The 20,743-nt window shown below is 33.4% G+C and overlaps 2 protein-coding genes across 8 annotated transcripts; one reads left to right on the forward strand and one right to left on the reverse strand.

The window, feature by feature from the left end:
* Window positions 1-5,805: 5,805 nt before the first annotated feature.
* Window positions 5,806-7,775, forward strand: mRpS28 (mitochondrial ribosomal protein S28). Its single transcript, XM_028185017.2, has 2 exons — window positions 5,806-6,259; window positions 7,392-7,775. Exons 1-2 carry the CDS (start codon window positions 5,981-5,983, stop codon window positions 7,671-7,673), a joined length of 561 nt encoding a protein of 186 aa, XP_028040818.2. The 5' UTR covers window positions 5,806-5,980; the 3' UTR covers window positions 7,674-7,775.
* Window positions 7,776-8,558: 783 nt separating this feature from the next.
* On the reverse strand, window positions 8,559-20,738 carry GLS (glutaminase). Of its 7 annotated transcripts, none has more exons than XM_028185034.2 (10): window positions 20,547-20,738; window positions 15,993-16,045; window positions 15,523-15,558; window positions 14,302-14,398; window positions 13,377-13,737; window positions 11,499-11,651; window positions 11,147-11,427; window positions 10,766-11,074; window positions 10,537-10,691; window positions 8,559-10,083 (listed from the first exon to the last, which is right to left on the reverse strand). In XM_028185034.2, exons 1-10 carry the CDS (start codon window positions 20,721-20,723, stop codon window positions 9,726-9,728), a joined length of 1,980 nt encoding a protein of 659 aa, XP_028040835.2. In that variant the 5' UTR covers window positions 20,724-20,738; the 3' UTR covers window positions 8,559-9,725. The 7 variants fall into 7 exon arrangements, with proteins under 7 accessions (XP_028040835.2, XP_028040836.1, XP_028040837.1 ...); XM_028185035.2 differs by lacking the exon at window positions 20,547-20,738 and adding an exon at window positions 16,192-16,565; XM_028185036.2 differs by lacking the exon at window positions 20,547-20,738 and adding an exon at window positions 16,225-16,564.
* Between the last annotated feature and the right edge of the window lie 5 nt (window positions 20,739-20,743).

Consider the following 20,743-nt stretch of genomic DNA (forward strand, 5'->3'; position numbering starts at 1 on the left):
TGGCAAACACACATGGGTTTCCAGTGCTCCAACTCTGACGAAGATGCTGAAATTGATGTTTCTCATCAAATTTGTAACATTGTATTTTTTGGGAGAGAAGAGGAAACAGCACTTAGCACCACGTCAACATTCAATGGTGATCCAAAGATTGTGGAAGAACAGACATTAAATCTTAATCCAACTTCTGTATTCTAGTAATTTTATGTAGATATTTTTAAAACTGCTGTTCTTAATTATGTAAACTGAGAAGGCAAGAATAGCCTAATTATTTCTGCTTATAATTTTAAAATTCTGCTTAGTGAAAATATACATTTTTTCTTAAAATTTTTCTGTTTATAGTATATTATGGATTCATAACTATTTGAAAGAAAAACTTTGAGGTTGTTTTAATAAAACAATATTTTAATCTGTCATGCTCAATGTTTTGTATCATTATTATATATCATTTTATTTGTATGTTAACCCGGTTTCTATGTTGTGTTGTTATATTATTGCATATACTGCTGTTTTAAATATTTTTTTGAAAATTACTTACAAAATTAAAAACATAATTAATAATTTAGACAAAATGTGGATCGTCCACCACTGATTTTTGTTCTTTGGGATAAGTTTGTTTACATTTTTCTTTTTTCTGTACCTAATTTAATTTTATTTGAATAATAATTCTTAAATTATGAAATCGTAGTTTGTTTGTAATACACGTCCAACTTCTTGCCGCATGAAATCGAAGCCATAATTGAAATGTAATATCGACTGCCTGTATCTTCAAAGAAACATAACTGAATTTGTGGCCGAGGTATAGTAATCGGCAAACTTCTTGAGCAAATGACCTTGACTGCGCAGAACCGAATTTTAGATCACTTTGGTGGTGAGGAGGGTGAGGCGCGACGGCAGGGGAAATCGTATCGAGCGCGTTATTGGTAGATCAGTCGAACCTTGCGTCCCGCACCGCGCCTTCATTCCGCTTGCTCCCAAAAGTACGCTTGCGCACAGTGGAAAGTCTATCGTTATTAATCGTTCAGTTATTTGTTATAATTGCTTGTGGACTTTGTCGCCATTGCTATTTGTTGAGTGTTTGTTGATTTTTTATAAAACATACACTATGCCGTGACAAACTGGTGTAGTACTTAAAAGAAAGGGTAGAAAATTTGTGTACGACGTATATTGCTTCTTTATAAAACAGGGGAAGAATGATATGGAAAAATTAAAACAGACTTCGGAAGCAACAAAAACATCAGTGAGTACTGTTAGGTGCATTATTAACGAAGCTAAAGGCTCTGGCTTGCTCGCCGTGTTTCGGACTCCGGGTAAGAAAAGATCAGGGAAGAAGAAAGTTACCGGAATGGATAGTTTCGTTCAATCTGTAATAAAAAGATGTAATCGTAATAACTACATAACAAGCAGCGAAATTCCGTACCGTAGAAAGGCTTCGAAAAATTTAAAGAAGATATAAATTTTAATGGCTCGGAATGAAGCTTACGACGGATTATGAAAGAGCTAGGCTTCAGATGGAAAAAAAGAACAGAAAATAATCGGAAGCTGGTAAATGAAAAAAGTAACATTCGATTACTACGAATCGAATATCTTCAAAAAATAATTAATTATAGACAAAAAAGAAGACCGAATCGACCGAGTTGTAAACTACGCCGATGAGCCCTATGTCGACTCATCACGATGATAGCGACTCGGGTGATGAAAACAGTGATGATGATGATTGTCAAGATTATGATAACGAAAAAAAAATTACAAATACCAGCTTCGCTTCAACTGAACCAAGACCTGGCAACAGCTCTAGTTTTGACTTAATAGAAGGAATATCTATTTTACCCCAAGATTAAATTATTACAATTATTAACCTATATGTTTTGTTGATGTTCTAATAAATATATAAATAAATACATATGTTAATTTTAATAATTTAATAGCATTATGACGCAGAGTAAGTAATGTTTTTGCACGTGAGTGTACCATGCGCAAACTTACCCCCACTACGTCAACAAATGCTCAAGAAGTTTGCCGGTTATTATAAGTAGGATGATAGCAAGGTGATGGCTATGACCCTATAGACTAGAGGCAGAACATGCCAAGTACTGTGAATACGAAATATATAAAGGAAGCTAAATAGTCATTTTGAAATTCTAAATTGAGAGTAGTTAATTTGCGTAAAATATACTCATGAGTTTCATAAAATTTACTATAAATACCAGCCTAAAGTAAAACACATATTTGGATTTGCTTGACTATTGTCAGGTAACAATTGCTATTTCGTTTTTATGGTAATACTAGCTGTGCCCGCGACTCCGTCCGCGTGGAATAGCGACTTTGGGCAGCAGTTTTAGGACATATCTTTTGGTTTATAAGCACCGTCATTTAAGTATTTAGAAAAATCTAATTTAAAGTAATGCTTCTCTATACACGACATAGACGTATAGCCATCGGGGATCAAAGCATACAGGTTGCTAGGATTGCTAACATGTGACAGAGCTACATAGCCGTGTGACCGTGTTGACTGTGTGAAAAGCAGTTAAAGGAGCAAACCTCCGTTGGTATCTCGCGTACACAAAAGTGTAGCCGCACTAGCCGCTTTATGCGACGACCATGTAGCTTTGAAACTAATAAATATTTTAAATTAAACATATATCCATCTCTCTTACTCTAGTTCACTAGTTACGCGGCGTATCGTTAGTTGAATAAAGATAGTAATATTACTTGAAGCAGAACGATTTATGTTGCCTGCTATAAGAAATATTTCGCCAAAATATTTAGTATTTAGGCGAAAATTAATAAAATAATTTTGAATAAACTTAAGTGAAGTTTTTTTTATTGCTTACATGGGTAAGTCGTCGTGGCTTAAAGGATAAGTCGGCCGGTGCATTCGTATACATATAGCGATACAACGGTGTTCGAATCTCAGGCGGGTACCAATTTTTCTAATGAAATACGTACTCAACAAATGTTCACGATTGACTTCCACGGTGAAGGAATAAGGACGAGCTCACAGCCCACCTGGTGTTAAGTGACTACTGGAGCCCATAGACATCTACAACGTAGAGGTTCACAAGAGGACCAGTAAAAATATATGCCTGCGGGACTCGAACACCGGTGCATCGCTAGATACGAATGCACCGGACGTCTTATCGCTTAGGCCACGATGACTTCAATGAACGAACGAATGTTAACGGATGGGCAAGAAAATAGAATATGGTTTATAGATTGTTGTTCAACATTTCCACAACGATCACACAAGTCACTGAGAATCATTCTCATACGATATAGATGGTAATTGACGACAATGACCAAACCTCCTTTACAAAACCAAGGTCTTTTATTTACATCGGAATTCAAAAGACTGTACCAAGTACCCTTAGATAACACTTGAGTAGAATGATCCCAATGTTTCTTCCAATTATCACACATTCTTTTTTAAGACAACTATGAATATCTGTGAAAGGAATTCCAACTTCAAAATATGGGACAGAACCCGCACTATAATTTGTTATCATGGTTGCTAAATGGTCAGCTTTTTCATTGCCCTATATGCCAATGTGGGATGGAACCCAAACTAGTACAATATTTACATGACAAACTACATTCAAATAATACAAAAGTTGTTTTATACTATACACTAAATAATTTACATTTGTTTTATTTACATTATTTTCTAGACTTTTTAATAGGCTCATACAATCAGTGGCAATAACCCACTTTGAGTATTTTTATGCTTATCTATATTATGACCTGGTAACTAGATCTTTAAGTCATGTCTTGTTTTAATTTATATTTTTATTTTTATGAAAAATGATAATTTGAAGTGAAATGAAATGAATGGAAGTGAAGATGATTAATTTGAGACATAAATCACCTGGGATGAAATTAAATGAAATGAGATGATATGGGATGGTATGGGATGAAATATAATCTCAGTAAAACGGTGGTCATTTACTGTGATTTATTTAGTGCACTTTTTCGAGGATCCCGAGAAGTTACGTCCAGCGGCTTTGTTTCATTTTCCCACATTTGTGCACATTTACAGATATTAAACAGTTATAAATCACCGTTATTACACATTTAAACCTGAAGAAACATTAAATCGACAAAATAAAACAAATCACACAACTTCACTCCTCGTGTTCCCGCCAAAAGTCTTCGCAAGCTTTAGATTTTTTTTAGGGATTTTATGACCTGGTAACTGAGACTTTTAAGTCATGTCTTATTTTAATGTATATTCATATTTTTATGAAAAATGATATTATGGAGTGAAATGAAATGAAGATGATTAATTTTAGACATTAATCAACTGGGATGAAATTAAATGAGATGATATGAGATGAAATATAATCTCAGTAAAATGGTGGTCATTTACTAAGATTTTTCAGTGGACTTTTTGGAGGATCCCGAGACGTTACGTCCAGCGGCTTTGTTTCATTTTACCACATTTGTGCACTTTCACAGAACACTAAATAGACAAAATAAAACAAATCACAAAACTTCAATCCTCGCGTTACCGCCAAAAAATCCGCAAGCTTTAGTTTAGAGGCTTGCAGATAGCATAAATTAAACACTTAATGTTTAATCTATGCCTGCAAGCCTTATTATTTCAGGTGAATGAAGATAGCCCCTCAAAAAAAAATTTTTTTCCTATTTTATACTTATTCTCTATTAATTCGTTTGTTCATCATTTGTTCATGATTGTTCACTGTTAATAATTGTTTGTTCTGCATTCATTTATTTAAAAAAAATATTTAAAAATATACCTACAAGTTAGCCCCTCTAATGCAATTTTTAATATTTTTTCATCCTTAATGACTCGTAAATATTCATTTTCGATTGTTCTTATATAAAACATGTTTGTTCTCTTTCGAAATCACTCGTTTTTTGTTTAATTTACTATTTTTATTAGTTGAATAAATGTATGCAAAATATGTGTACTGCGCATGCGTCAACTATAATGCCTAAACTTTCTACGCGGTTTTAATCGTGAAAAAAAAACAAATATAAATCCTGAAGGAGCAATTAATTGGTATACAGTTTAATAAAAAAAAAAAAAAAAAAAAAATGAAGTAATGTGCATTGGCGTTAAGTTAGACCAAATACATTTTTTCCATCCTCTTACCTATCGTATTAAAATGTTATTTTACTAATGTTAGGAATATAATTTCGACTGTGTAAAAAAGTTATTAAAATGTATACCTATAAAGATAAATAATGAACATATTTACTTACCTTCATAACGATAAGTAGGAGGATGGAAAAAATGTATTTGGTCTAACTTAACGCCAATGCATATTATTTCATTTATTTATTTTTTAATTTTTTTAATTAAACTGTATACCAATTAATTACTCCTGCAGGATTTATATTTGTTTTTTTTTCACGATTAAAACCGCGTAGAAAGTTTAGGCATTATAGTTGACGCATGCGCAGTACACATATTTTGCATACATTTATTCAACTAATAAAAATAGTAAATTAAACAAAAAACGAGTAATTTCGAAAGAGAACAAACGTGTTTTATATAAGAACAATCGAAAATGAATATTTACGAGTCATTAAGGATGAAAAAATATTAAAAATTGCATTAGAGGGGCTAACTTGTAGGTATATTTTTAAATATATTTTTTAAATAAATAAATGCAGAACAAACAATTATTAACAGTGAACAGTCATGAACAAATGATGAACAAACGAATTAATAGAAAATAAGTATAAAATAGGAAAAAAAAATTTTTTTGAGGGGCTAACTTCATTCACGTTATTATTTCAGAATTTTGACATTTGTAGGCTAAGAAATCATAGATTATACACTTGACACTTAATAAGAAATGGAAAAAAAACTTTAGAGGTTATCTTGAACGTAAATAGTCTCTCATGCTAAATTAACTATTTTAATTAAATAATTTACTACCATTAAGACGATTTGAAACTGAAGGAACATAAATACGCTGAGAAATATTAAATATTACCATAAATAACACAAAACATGATACCATTCAGGAATATCAAACCGAGATATTTCACGCGAAGTTTATTGAATGCAATTGAAAAGTCAAATCATTTAAGTAGAGTTTTAAATTTGTGTAGTTATTCTGACACCCCTCCGAATTCTGATTCTGGTAACGAAATCGATAAGGATATTTCACAGGAAAAATTAAGTGGTTTCGCAAAAGCCTTTGAAAAACAATCTCAAATTCTGGAGAATCCGGAACAAGAAAAAAGTTATACTTTCGCTTCATTACTTCGGAATTCAAAATTAATGGATGTAAGTTAAAATTTAAGACTTACATAGCTTTGATATTCTAGCGATAACAATAGATAAGTAATAGGTTCGATGAAAGTGTGAAAATCCTTGTGGAAATAATTAACCCAGGGTTTCTGATTTGCAAAGTATAAATAATAAGAATCAACAATGTTGCATTGCCAATAGCTTGAATACTATAAATAAGCCACTGGGAGATTTATGTCAACAAGACCTTATAAAATGTTCTATTATTACACAAAAGATTAATTATAGGATTGTTTGTGTGGTAAAACAATATTAATTCAAAGATTCTGAATAGACAGTGCCTTTGTTTTTGAACTGGTTCTAGAGATAATATGTTTTGTCATTCAAGAAATATATCTCAGTGACATTTAGTTTAACAAATAATTTTGATGAATTTGAAAATTGGAGTAAGTTACATATTAAAATTATTGTATTGTTATTGATACTTGTCATATATATACATAGTTAAAACATTTGAAGTTAAAAGTTTTAGCTGCAATTTATTATCAACAATTATGTTAATATTTCTATTACAGAACAAGCTATACCAAGATAGATATAGATATAGATAATAGAGTGGATCCGCAGTAATCTGACCCCTGTAACCCAACATGTTTATTAATATTGAATATTTTTTGACAATCGTCGTTATTGCAGATTATGCATGATTGAACAGGCTACAACTTATATACGCCACCAGCATATGGCATGGCGTATTTTACTCAATGCATAGATATGTTTGGATTCTGATTGCTTAGTTTGAATTTGACTGCATATGATAGCGAATAGGCATATGTCCATTTTGGAACTGAGGTTGGCCATAAAAGCTTATGTTTCTTTAAAGAAAATAATAGAAAAAGATGATTTTGTGGCTAGGAAGTGATGGCTAGAACCTTTCAAAAATCATCACGACATACATAAGTATTTTTTGTAAGTTCTATGGTAATAATTACATTAATCTTAGGCGATAGTCTATAATCCTACAAATTTGATAGTTCGCCATTGCCCTGAAAAACATTTGTCGAGTTACCGGGAGTCCACTGTATAGCTATAATAGCACGTTAAATATTATTGACTAACAATATTTCTAAAAGGCTCCTTTTTTTTGTTGAACATTTGCTCTTTTCAGTTGGGGGATCCAGTGGGAAAAACTGTAATAGGAAAAATATTTCATGTTGTAGAAGATGACTTATATATAGATTTTGGATGGAAATTTCATTGTGTTTGTACAAGACCAAATTTGAGAGGTGAAGAATACGTCAGGGGCACTAGAGTTCGGATACAAATTAATGATTTAGAATTATCATCTCGTTTCTTAGGATCGAGCACAGATCTTACACTTCTAGAGGCAGACTGTAAATTACTTGGTATTATATCTACTCCCACTAAACCAGCTGTAAGTGTTAATTAAATGAACATGTTGTTAAATATAGTAATTTGTTTTTGTTTAGTTTTCGTTAAAATAGTAAACAGATTTTTAATGTAATAATAAATAAAATTGGTAGTACAATAAGGAGTAATTTTATTGATGTTTAAAAATTTTAATACCCTGACTAAAATTCTATGAAGGGATACTTTTTGATCTTGTGAATAATGGAGCATCATCAAGGCATCTAATTCACAGTCATCTGGTATTTCTGATATCCATCTGTTAGTAGGTTCTTATTTGTTTAGGTTTTGATGAGCTTTATCAATAAACAATTTGGAAGTAGTGCTCTTTTCAAACTATGTCAATAACAAAACAAAAGAGAAGCAAAATTTATCTAATCCTTTTACTTTGAGTATTGTTGAATTTTAATCATTGGGCAAACACTATTTTATTTATGTGAATGAAATCATCTGAGATTAGAGTTCCATAGTGTTATTGCCTGTTATATAGGTCATAATAATAGTTAATTAAATTTAAGATACAGTAAAAGCTTTTTATACGCGCGGTATATGTTCAAATCAATGTAAAATCAATTTAATTGAAGTTTTTGACTACTCGTGTAGGAAGAAGTCGTTGTTGCATCGGCGACTCCAGATCGCAGTAACCACCATGGGACAGTGGTTCCGGAAGTGGCGCATTTACATCAACCCCACGAAAAGCACAGCGGTACTCTTCAAAAGGGGTCGCCCTCCGAATATCACTTCGAGCATCCCACTCCCTAATAGGCTCGCAAACACTGAAAACATTTTTGAACCATTTGTCGAACGCTCACAATTTTCAAATATTAAATCTCTTACTAATTTCTAACATGGAATAGTAAACAATAATATATACTCTGTAAAAAACTTTTAAAAATAAAGAAACCGATTATAAATTCAACAAGTTTAATTGACTTATACATATACATATGGACAACATTAATACACATGAACTATAATTACTAAATATTGTTTTGTTAACATTATAATTATTGTCTTTGCGTATTTATTAAAACGTGTGTAATGCAACATTTTTAACATTCCCACTTACCAACTTTAGTATTTATATAAAAGGATGACGTTATAAACCATTAGCTAAACGACAAGCAGAAGTATTTAAAAGACATACCTACATTGCGTTTGTCATCAAAAATGGAATGTTAAAAAAATATAACACAGATTTTAACTCTGGAAATGTGGCGTTTATAGTTTACGAGCAAATTAAATACAATCGTACATATAAATTTAAAGTCACGCAGAAATAAGATAAATTGTACCTACATAATAATTCCAGTGATGAAATTCCATCTATATTGTCCTCAACGTAAATAAAACAGTAATTTATGAGCACGGTTTTCAAAATCTTCTGTTAATTAAAAAAAACAATTTAAATAGTCGCTCATTAAAAATCAAAATACATAATAAAGCTTGCATCGATTATTTACTTTTTCCAACTACATATTTAGATTTAAAAACCAAACTACTGAGCGGATTTTGATGAAATTTCATGAGACGAAACTGATTGTATATTATTTCGAATTCCAAAATAAATGACAGAGTTCTGAGATAGCAAGCTTTATTAAAAAACTTAATTTGAAACCTTTTTATGAAATCGGATAAAAATACCTAGGTCATATATGTAATTACTATTTTACACTGAAGATGACCCTTGGATGTGTACTTACACAAACTGTATATTATTTCGAATTCCAAAATAAATGACGGAGTTCTGAGATAGCAAGCTTTATTAAAAAACTTAATTTGAAACCTTTTTATGAAATCGGATAAAAATACCTAGGTCATATAGGTAATTACTATTTTACACCGAAGATGACACGTGGATGTGTACTTACACAAACAAATAATTAATTTTCAATTTAAAACTCATTCAAGGCATTTTCGATATTAAACATTATTAAACAAATCATTATTATGAAAACGAAATGATTTGTATAAATCACCTCTTCTGGAGATACAATGGCGTGAAATGCCGTGGTTATTTTTATTTTAGGTTACATAGTGAGATCTACAACTAAATGTATGAGATTCTACTGTATTATTGTACTTTATCTCCATTTCTGGTCACTATCTCCTGGATGCTGGGATCCTTTACAGCATCGGTAGCATCTGGCTTAGTCACGAGTATTTCGTCCACTGAGGATGGTGATTCTACTGGGGGGTTTTCGGGGTGAGCGCGTTCCCATTCCTTCAGATATTGAACAACGGCAGTGTGTCCAAATGTTTCGGCTTCATTTAGAGGTCGACTGCCCCAACGATCTCGCGGGTCATGAGGTACTCCACATTGAGCGAGCAAAAATTCGACGCACGCCAAATGACCCTCAGCAGCGGATAAATGCAAAGCCGTCCGTCCATCGTAGTCCGACAAAGTCATGTCCATACCAGACAGGTGGTGCCTGTAATGAAAAACGCAGTTGATTTTAATTAATCTGATTATCTTTTAATGCATCACATTTTTTAATATAAATTAGCAATATTTTTCCTACTGTCCTTTATTTGTGGGGGATTTAATATGTATCTACCTCTTGCAATAAAGCAGTATGGTCCTAGGCTTTTTATAACATGGCCTATTCGCGGATAGCCATAATCCAAGTAATTAGGCAAATAATTATAAATTACCAGTTTAAACCAAGCATACTACGATACCTTCATCAATTACAAGAAGCTTAAAAACATTGTTATACTTGTTTTAGTAAGTTGCTATTGAGATGTTTGTGTAGTGTTTTCTTGTACGGAAACAGCTTCCGATGTGCTATTACTAATAGTGCTGACGAATAAACAAAACATACGTTACTCTAGTGTGCGCTTAAGTTACACGTATTTTTAAATAGGAAATGATTAAAAATTACCTTCTCAGTGCACTGAGATCTCCACTTGCAGCAGAGAACAATAAGTTGACGATATTAAGTCCTGTGGATTCGAACTTGTATCGGCGGGGATCCTTTTTGTGGCTCGCGTAACGAATGTTATCGTATTTGTGGAAATTGAATCGTTTAATTAAGTCCTGAAATACATGAAAATAAATTAGTGTATTTAATCAATCTTCACTACATTTCACGTAAATAATTCAAGGATTACATCGCAGAACTGTAAGCCTCTGCAGCTATTTCCCAATGGATCTAGAGGCGGTGACCATGTACATATGCCCATAACATTTGGGACCACAATAAGCATGGCGCCCGATACTCCAGATTTGGCAGGGAGTCCCACTTTGAAAGCGAACTGTCCAGAGTAGTCGTACATGCCGCAACTGTGCATTAACGACAGCACATTACGCACTGAGTCTGGCCGCAATACTTTTTCATCAGTTATCGGACAAATTCCTCCGTTAGCCAAAGTTGCCGCCATAATTGACATTATATCGCAGTTTGCTTCCATGGAACAGCACTGAAAATATTCAAAAATAAATTAGTATTTTGGCTTATTAATTCTAATACGAAATGCTTCTTTATTGTTTACCTGGAAATAAAAGTCCATACATTCCCTCAGATTTGTTTTCTCGGGGTAGCATTTGTGTTCCCTCATGTAAAAACCCAGAGCATAGTTTCGGTCGGCGGCTTCACGTTCCGATAAAAATACTGCATTATTAAAGCCCAACACCTCATTCCCAGCAAGGCGACTAAAGAACGACATGACGTAGTCGAATTTTTCAGCCAATGTCATTTCTGGTTTGTCCAGCGTTTTTAGTAATGAACAAACAAGAATAGCACCAGCGTTGATCATAGGGTTGTGTGGTTTCACTGCAAAATTAATAAAAAACTTGTTAGCTTGATGCTATGACATGATTACTTTTGATTAAAATAATACGTACTATTATAATCGAGGATCAATTCATTAAAGTTCCGTCCGCTAGGTTCTGTGCCAACATAGTTGTGCACTACGTCAGGACCAAGAGTTTCAAGGGCCATTGCATAAGTCAAAGGCTTGCTGCAAGATTGAAGAGTAAATGGCACGGTCACGTCACCTATAATGAAATAGAAACAGAAAGATTAATGTCTAAAGCAAAAGCAATCACTAATTATAATCTATTGACTAATCTAAATGACTAAATTTAATAGAATCAGAAGTATTTAAATTTGAGGTACAAATCCGTACGGATACAAAACGTCATACTGTTAATGTGCACTCTATTTTTAATTAAATAATTGATTTAGTTTTACAGATCATCGGTATATTATTGTACCCGTGGCCAAAATGTAACATGCCTGCTTGTCGAGCAAGGTTTCAAAATTCTATACGTACCAACCCTTTTTTTCTGAAATACGTAACATGATTGCGTGTGAGCTGAAAAGGGTGTGGCCCCTTATTTAGTTGAGCGGAAATGAGACAGAGCAATTTAAGTTTTTTTCTTTTATTTAAGTAATGTTTAACAAAATTTGTGGAAAATATAATTATGAAAGATAAGATTCAATCCTAAAAATTTTTGGGTACTTTTCCGATAGCCGGGCGCAAGCGAAAAATCATTTACTAACCTAACCCAATTTGCGCCCGGCTAATGGAACAGTACCAATTTTTCAATTTATTTAATAGGTTGGAGAAAAACTCTTTTCGCATTATAGTATGTATGAACTTGTAATAAAATCTCTTTGGCTATACCATTTGTATCTGGCTGGTTTTGGTATCATTAAAAGTTTAAATTTTAAAGAAGATATTCCAAATTCAAATTTGGAATATGTGTGATTTTTATTTATTTTTCGTACGGTCAAGATGAATCTAATGAAGAAATTCGATACATTTTATAATTTTACTACAAAAATGAAACGCAAGCCGCGAAAAAAATTTGCGATGTTTATGGACCTAGTGCAGTGTCTGTGAGAGTAGCACAAATTTGGTTTAAGCGTTTTTATTCCGGAAATTTTGATGTCAAAGATGCACGTCGCTCTGGTCGCACTATTACGGATAAAATGGATGCCATTTTTGAAAAAGTGGAGCAAGATCGGCATATCTGTAGTTACGACGTAGCTGAAGAACTGGGAATTGACCACAAAACAGTTTTGGCGCATTTGAAAAAAAACTGCGTACACAAAAAAGCTCGATATTTGGGTACCTCGCGAGCTCACTGAAAGAAACCTAATGAACCGTGTACTTATTTGTGATTCTTTATTACGACGTAATAAAACTGAACCATTTTTGAAGAAGCTGATAACTGGTGATGAAAAGTGGATCACGTACGACAAGAACGTGCGAAAAAGGTCGTGGTCAAAGGCCGGTCAGGCTTCACAGACTGTGGCAAAACCCGGGTTAACTGGGGTGAGGTGATGCTGTGTGTGTTGTGGGATTGGAAGGGCATTATTCATTATGAGCTGCTAACGCCAGGCAGGACCATCGATTCTGAAATATACTGCGAACAACTAATGAGATTAAAACAAGAAGTTGAGAGAAAGCGGCCGGAATTAATCAACAGAAGGGGTGTGGTTATGGTGGATAACGCTAGACCTCACACATCTTTAACCACTCAGAAAAAATTAAGAGAGCTTGGCTGGGAGGTGTTAATGCATCCACCATATAGTCCTGACCTTGCACCTTCAGATTTCCACCCGTTTCGGTCTCTTCAGAATTCTTTAGGCAGTTAGGCAGTTAAATGTAAATAAACTATATTAAAAAATATTGTGAATTTTCTTAAAAATGCCAAGAAGCTTTTTCGCCAACCTTATAATAAATACATATACCTACTATTTTTAATTCTTACCAATAGAAAAACGTTGACCATCAATTGTGCAAACACTTACGCCCCAACTCTCGGGACTGGCTCTCGTTAATTGCGGGATATAGCTCGCGTTTTTACCATCAGTATTGCTCTTTGCAGCCCAGTACATTTCCTCTATGTCCTTGATAAAATCTTGGAAGTCTGGAATTACGAACTGACTTCGGAAAGCTCGAGTTATCAACACTATATTTGGTGCAATGACTTCTTTGAAGGTCTTTCGATCAAGTTTCAGTGTTTCTGGAGATCCTCCTTCGAAATTAGATTCCTTGTGAACTTTGTACAGGCTATGCATTACCTCTTTAACACGTGCGTCGTTTTTTCTTATCCCGGTGGTTCTTAGGGCCTGCATTAAAAATCAAGCCAATGTATACGACAATACAATAAATAAACAAATAAAATATATAAATTGTTCATTATGATGAACATAAATAATGAAATGTAACATAAACGATGCGAATTTTTGATAAATTGCCGCCTATGGTATTTTTGGGTTGCTATGACAGCTTTTCTATCAAACGTAGCTTAAAAATATACCTATTCGTGGTAGCAGGTAAGTATTAACGACTTTCGCTTGATAAGTAGTCTAATTGTTGAGTAACAGTAATCAAAAGGCAAAAAGATGCCCATAGTATTTCAGGTTACTGAAGTTAATATAAAAAAGTGTTATTTTAAACTAACCTGCAACCTACTACAAATCCTCCAAAAGAAATAGTTAGCTGCGTGACGTTTTATAGGGATAAATAAATGTATAGAAATAGATCAATGCTCAATATTATGGCTGTATATTATCCTCAATAGCACTATCGCTACTTTAGGTACCTATGATTCTATTATCTGATGATATTTTTAGAGTACGTATGTACCTTTGGAAAACAGAACCCATAACAATTAGTATTTAAAAACTTACGGCCAAAAATTTTCCAACTGGAAGTAATCCTGTTTCTTCATTCTTAAACATATCAAATAGGACATCATCAGCATTCTTATGTGGACCATCTCGGACTCTGATAAAAATGAACAATTAGCTATGTACCTACATATTATTATATTGAAATTCAAAATTACGGACATCCGATCGGACACATAGATATTAATTAATAAAGTTAGATTAATATTTAAAACGTTTGCTAATGGAATTATTGTACTTCGTTAGCAAATATTGAACAATGTTACGTGAAATTGGAAAAACCTGTTCAGGGTAATTATTGGTGTCACGACTGTGTTCTAATAATAACTCTATTTCTTTGACGTAATACGCGGGTGTGTCTGCGACGTAAACAGGTGCCCGAAGGCCCGAACAAACATTTACTCGGTACAATACATTATGTACACATCTAATACCATCACATGACGTTTTATATTTAGCCAAACGAGTGAACATTAAGGAAAGCTTTGCATTTTCGTTTTTATGGCGTGCGGTAGTTCAATTTACACAATTCGAAAACACGATTGGCGTTATTGATTCACGTGCGTGTAACATACGATTGGACGGCTACCAAATTTGTTTTCAGCTTATTCAACACACAACACTCCTGCATATAATAAGTCCCTCAGATCCCACAGCGATGACCTAAACTATACACATACATATATTTAATATACATCCATAACCCTGGAAAAGACATTTATATTTATCATACAAATATCTTCCCTTGGCGGGATTCGAACCCGCGACCCCCTTGTGTAGTGATCATGTCTCTTACCACTACACCAGACGGCCGTTAAATAATACTAATATTAATACAACATAATTACCTCAATATCATAACAATTATTAGCTATTAATAATCGAAGAATAACCTAATGTTTCTTACGAGTTTCTCGTAAAATACTCTGTTCTAAAACCAAACTGAAGCCAATAGTATCAATAATGCATGCTTTTAATTAATTTAAAAAAAACAAGTTATTTGTAATGTCTAAATTTTAAAATACATATACGAACAAAAAGCCAATTATGAAACAAATATGTTTTCAACCAAACTCTGGTATAAAATAGGAAAAAGCTAGTGCGTAATTAGCAAAAAATTAATTCGTTCGAAACGAAATTTGCGAAAATATTAAAAAATCAAAATTAGGTCCAAATATCTACATGCAGAACCAACACAAGGCTCACTAGCCCTGTACTCACGATTTAGGGTCGATGTTATGCACGAACGAATACTGCCTGCACCATGGAATGTGAACAAATTTTAATATAGGATTTGCAATCTTATCAGCGATTTTTTAAAGTGAAATCACCACGAGATTAACTTTGATTTTTTGTCTTGAAATAGCGTCTAGAAGTCTAGATAAAGAGCTGCTAAATTTTTGTACAAATTTTATTAATCATGAATAATCAAAACAGTTTTCCTAGCTAAGAGTGTCTCATCAAGATGGGTACATAGTTTGCAACAATGTATGAAACAAAATAAAATATACATTGACTGAGATTTAATATCATAGTGTTTGTAAATTACAAATCTCGGTGATCGAAGTCTGCAGACGGCGCCGTTGCTTTAATTGTAGATCAATAAGTATGTGTCACCGGTTCATTAAAATCAATTTATGTTAAATGTACATAGGTTTCGAATACTGCGTCTATTGATTTTGTGTACATACCTTATATCGACGGATTGAATCGAATAGAAGTTGGGTGCTGAGTTGCGCCATTTCTGAAATTGACGTTTCATTTAATTCACATTATGGAACCGCATTATTGTATTGTACATAATTAAGAAAGGAGAGGAGTAAAAAAAGGAACATAAACATCACAGGATTCGAAATTAGATATCATTGGAACACATAGAAAGACACTCACATCAGAGTTTTCAATTATATAGACGGGTCTCACTTGACTGTAGTGTCGAAAACAGGCGCATATCGAGGGCTTAAGAATCGGTGAGGCGAGTCGACGGAGCTGGCTAGCGTTCATGATGGTCGAGGACAGAACACCTGTGAGCGATACCCGCTCCGTCGATGCCGGTTGGGAATGGTGAAACTACGCAAGCGCTGTAGAATATACTCGCGACGCGCAGGCGCTAACTGAACCACATCGTCACGCCTCTCTGGCTTATCTTACTGTTGACTTTCAGCGTTTACATGGTGACGATTACCACTAGTTCAATGTAAATTTTGTTAGTCACGTTTTTATCAAAAAGGTTTTACTGTGCACACGCGGATAGTATTCATTCAAAGGTATTGCCAAACGACAAAAAAAAACGTTGTATGAACATCTATTGTTTGAAATGTGCACACTAATATTATTTAGCTATATTAAAATTATTTTAAAGAAAAAAGCAGCTTGGGCGACGGTAACCACTCACCATCAGGTGGGCCGTATGCTCGTCTGCCTACAAGGGCAATAAAAAAAACAAATAATGTTGTTCATTATAGAAAATAATAATAATTAATTTACAGTTAAAGATTTACTTAAACAATTAATTTTAAAATTAAACAATGTAGCATTATATCATATATGTTTTTCTCACGGTACTCGAATCCGGAATTCAGTTTGGTGGAACTTACATAATATGTTCGTAGACATCTACTAATAGCAGTGGTAGTGGAAAAATTCGGTTTTAATTTAAATAAAATAAGCGACTAATGAAATCCCAAAATCTCGTTTCCTCTTTTCATTGTTATTCCATTTTGTTTTTCGCTTTTAATATTTTGGAACGAAGTTCCTTATCGCGCGTTGTGAAAGGGGGCTAGACGGAAAAAATTCTTACGAAAAGTTGTCACGACACTTTTTATTTTTAGAGATACTACTGCCATCTATCAATTTTTATGGGAACAACTTAGACTGTTGAAATTATGGAATGAGTGCAACAGTTACTAACGCATCTAACATCTGTATTATATTATAATATGAATGTCACACAATAATAATAGAGAAGTAATGAAATGTTTAGCAATTATAAAATTTGGTGAGCCACAAAAAAACACCATTGAAATCATTTGGTCGGCGTACAAATATTTTGATTGCAATTAAAAAAATCAGGCAGTAATCCTTGTTGGAACGAACAGCAGAAGATTTTTATTATTTATGTATAGTCTTAGTATAATTAATGGCTATAGTGTCTAATGGATAGTCTACATGCTGACGGTCATTATTATTATTCACATAAATAGCTGTTTCTTTGTATATTATTTATATTTATTTTTGATAAATCATTGTGAATAAAATGAAGTTGATGATGTAGTTTTTTTATTGTTATCAATAAAAAATGTATACCCGAATAATTATTTTCTTTATACCTCGAATATAACTTAAAATTAATATTTTTATAATAAGGAAATTCGTTCCTGTCCGGTGTCCCATGACACCACACATCTTTTTTTGTATTAGACACGTGGCTTTAACCATCATAGAACACAAGATATTTGACAGATCTCTGAATTTGGTTAATGACATTTTCAAGTTCCAAGCAACAAAATTTTGGACCATCAGCCTACCGAGAAATTACATCCGCACGCTAGAACATCTTCTCGTTATCGTTACCCACAAAAGGCACAAATAAATTTTTTTTGTACATATTTAGTTTGAATTCTCATTAATAAATGCCAATTATGGTAAATAAACAAATTATTCGTTATTGTTTTAGATGGACAGACGAGTACAACTAATTAATTATTAATTAATTTGCGGAAGCCATAGACATCATCACTACGTGAAAGCCCAAGAGACATGACGTGAAAGGTAGAAATAGAGACATTGGTGGGAAATATCGGTGCGGACTTACAATACACACTACTATCGGTTATTGCTGGTCTACGATTGCAGTACTGGGGGAATGCTGCTGTCCTCTGAATTCCCAAGTCGCCTCATACGATGCCTATAGGAATATCGCTACTTGGGGCATATTACGTGCGAACTTCGACCTCCATGACGACCTGGACTTAGAGTCCATCAGTAAGTATCTACTGTCGGCGTCGATGCGCCACTTCAATAAAGCGGCACGACACGAGAACCCTCTCATCGTGGCCGCCGGTAACTACATTCCCGATCCTGCGGACAGAATGGAAAGCAGTCGACGTCGCCCCAAACACGTTATTTCCACTAACGGTGATTTTTGGGTATCTCAAGCACCGGTCATCGTTCTCGTCGAACCCGTCGCAAGCGACGAAGGGCTCGACGAGTAAATTAAACCTCAGATACAGCCCACTGAGTTTTTCGCCGGATCTTCTCAGTGGGTCGCGTTTCCGATCCGGTGGTAGATTCTGCGAAGCATGGCTCTTGCTAGGGTTCGTGTTAGCAACGTCGTCAGGTTTGAGCCCCGTGAGCTCCCTACTAGTTAAGGTTAAGCTGAAATAGCCTCTCCAGGCTCTCAGCTAGATAGGGAAAAAAAAGGGGCATATTAATATAAAATATTTTGAAATAATTTGATAAAAAAAAACTTAATACTATTCAGAAAACCAAAGCGTTAAATGAAATTCAAAACATATTTTTTTCTGGCTAGCATTCCGTCTCAATTACAGCAAATAGTTTGAAGTTCGAAGAGGTTGTAAAATTAAAATTTGCTATTTTAAATAGTTAATGTTCGATAAATTATACTGCAATATTAGCAGCTTTATTTTGTTAACCTTCTAAAAGTTTTGGAAAAAAGAGGTTATCAATTTGACTTTTTATCTGTGTCATTTCAGAACTTTTGTATGTGAACCGATGCTTATGATAATTTTTTTATTTGAAATCTGGTACTTTTCATGTGGTCCCATTAAAATTATTATTATTAATTATTTATTTGAGCAGTAGTTTTCGAGTTATCCTTATTAATACATATTTAATTGAATTTGAACTACTTATTCTTCTTTTAAATTGAAGAAGTTAGTTTTATTTTTTTAAATATTCCTATGTCAGTATGCCAGTAAAAGCTCTTAGTCAAATTAGTCAAAACATTTTAACTACCTACCTGCGAGTAGCTTCTTTCTATTCTAGTTTGACCGTGACCAAAAAATTGATGGATTGCGTGAAAGACGATATGTGTAAGAAGGGAGTGAGCAGAGAGATGGTATATGATAGAGAATTAAGGAAAGAGAAAACATGTTGCGCCGACCCCAGGCGACTGGGAGAAGGGCAGGAGAAATTCTTGATTCATGGTGCTCGTTTGCATGAAGTTCTCATGAATTTCAGTATTTATTGTAACTTAAATGTAAATACTTTTCCAGAACGTATCCAACGTTTTATGACACATTAGATAACTCCAAGATTATTGATTTAAAAAAAAAACGTCTCTTTAACTAAAATAGGTTTTATGCATGACCATGTTACTTATTATTTTATTTTGAGTCTTTTGAAGTCATCACAGATAAGATTAGTCTAAAAATAAAATAAAAAACGTTACGAATTGATTTCCTGTAGCCGTCGGTTTTGTTCGTATACGTAAATTGGAGTTCAACTTGATTCATTCAGCGTGTTAATTGGTCAAAATACGACTTTATTTAAAAATATGTATATCGTAGTCAGATAAAAGGAAATGTCTAATGCAGTGTTTTTATCAAATTAACCCCTTTCTTTTAATTTTTTTAAGATCCTTTACGTACTTAAATACATATTTTGTTGTAGTTTTTATTTTAGATATATTTTAACAGTCTCACGTTAATTCAAAAAAGAAATGAGATTTTTATTTCCTAAGCCATATCATTGAAACCTTGTGTATTTTAAGGGTCAGTCATGTCACCAAAATTTGAGAGAATAAAACATTAAAAGACAGATGAAAATTTATTTCATTGCTTCATTCACAAAGCTGTACACTTTTTGTTTTTATTGTTGTTTTATATAGGCAATAAGTTCATGGTTCAGCTGATGTTAAGGACCGGATTTAATTAGCACCCCAACATTAATACCGTGATTACATTGAGACAAAACTAAGCGTTTAAAACTAAAATATAGAATCTATTATTTTAGGAAAAATAGAAAAGGATTAGGCAAACTTAATAAAACGTGAAAACCAAGACTATTAATTTTATTAATATTTAATGTAAGAGTTAATAAGCCTATAATAAATTACAAAAAAAATAACAATAATCTATATTTAATGACAACATGCATGATTAAAATTTTAAAAACATCAACTAAATGGAATTATTTCAACGTCGTACGCATATTAAATTATAAAAGTACCATGAATGAGGAAGTTATTTTCGCAAGATAATTTCAAACAACATCTTAATCACCTCAAAAGCATTGTCGCACTCCATCACGAAATCCTCGTATCTACCAGATGACAAATTTCTCATAACACACACTTTAACCGAAAGTGTTGGTAGCACGTGTACCACTAACCGCGAAAACTTTCTGCAACAGATTTGCACGTAACTGACGCCTCCTCTGCGTACGCAGTACTGAGCCATTTCTCTTTGGCCTGCCGTTT

Source organism: Bombyx mandarina, chromosome 05 (assembly GCF_030267445.1).
Source record: "Bombyx mandarina strain Sakado chromosome 05, ASM3026744v2".
Lineage (NCBI taxonomy): Eukaryota > Metazoa > Arthropoda > Insecta > Lepidoptera > Bombycidae > Bombyx > Bombyx mandarina.

Bases quoted from the DNA above. Each gene is read 5' to 3' on its own strand.
- GLS (XM_028185034.2), bottom strand. From the start codon at position 20,723: ATGGCTCAGTACTGCGTACGCAGAGGAGGCGTCAGTTACGTGCAAATC. The intron at 11,075-11,146 runs GTAAACAATAAA...GAATATTTTCAG, and splicing joins GTATGGACTTTTATTTCCAG to TGCTGTTCCATGGAAGCAAA. The intron at 10,692-10,765 runs GTAATCCTTGAA...CATGTATTTCAG, and splicing joins GAGGCTTACAGTTCTGCGAT to GACTTAATTAAACGATTCAA.
- mRpS28 (XM_028185017.2), top strand. From the start codon at position 5,981: ATGATACCATTCAGGAATATCAAACCGAGATATTTCACGCGAAGTTTA. The intron at 6,260-7,391 runs GTAAGTTAAAAT...TGCTCTTTTCAG, and splicing joins GGAATTCAAAATTAATGGAT to TTGGGGGATCCAGTGGGAAA.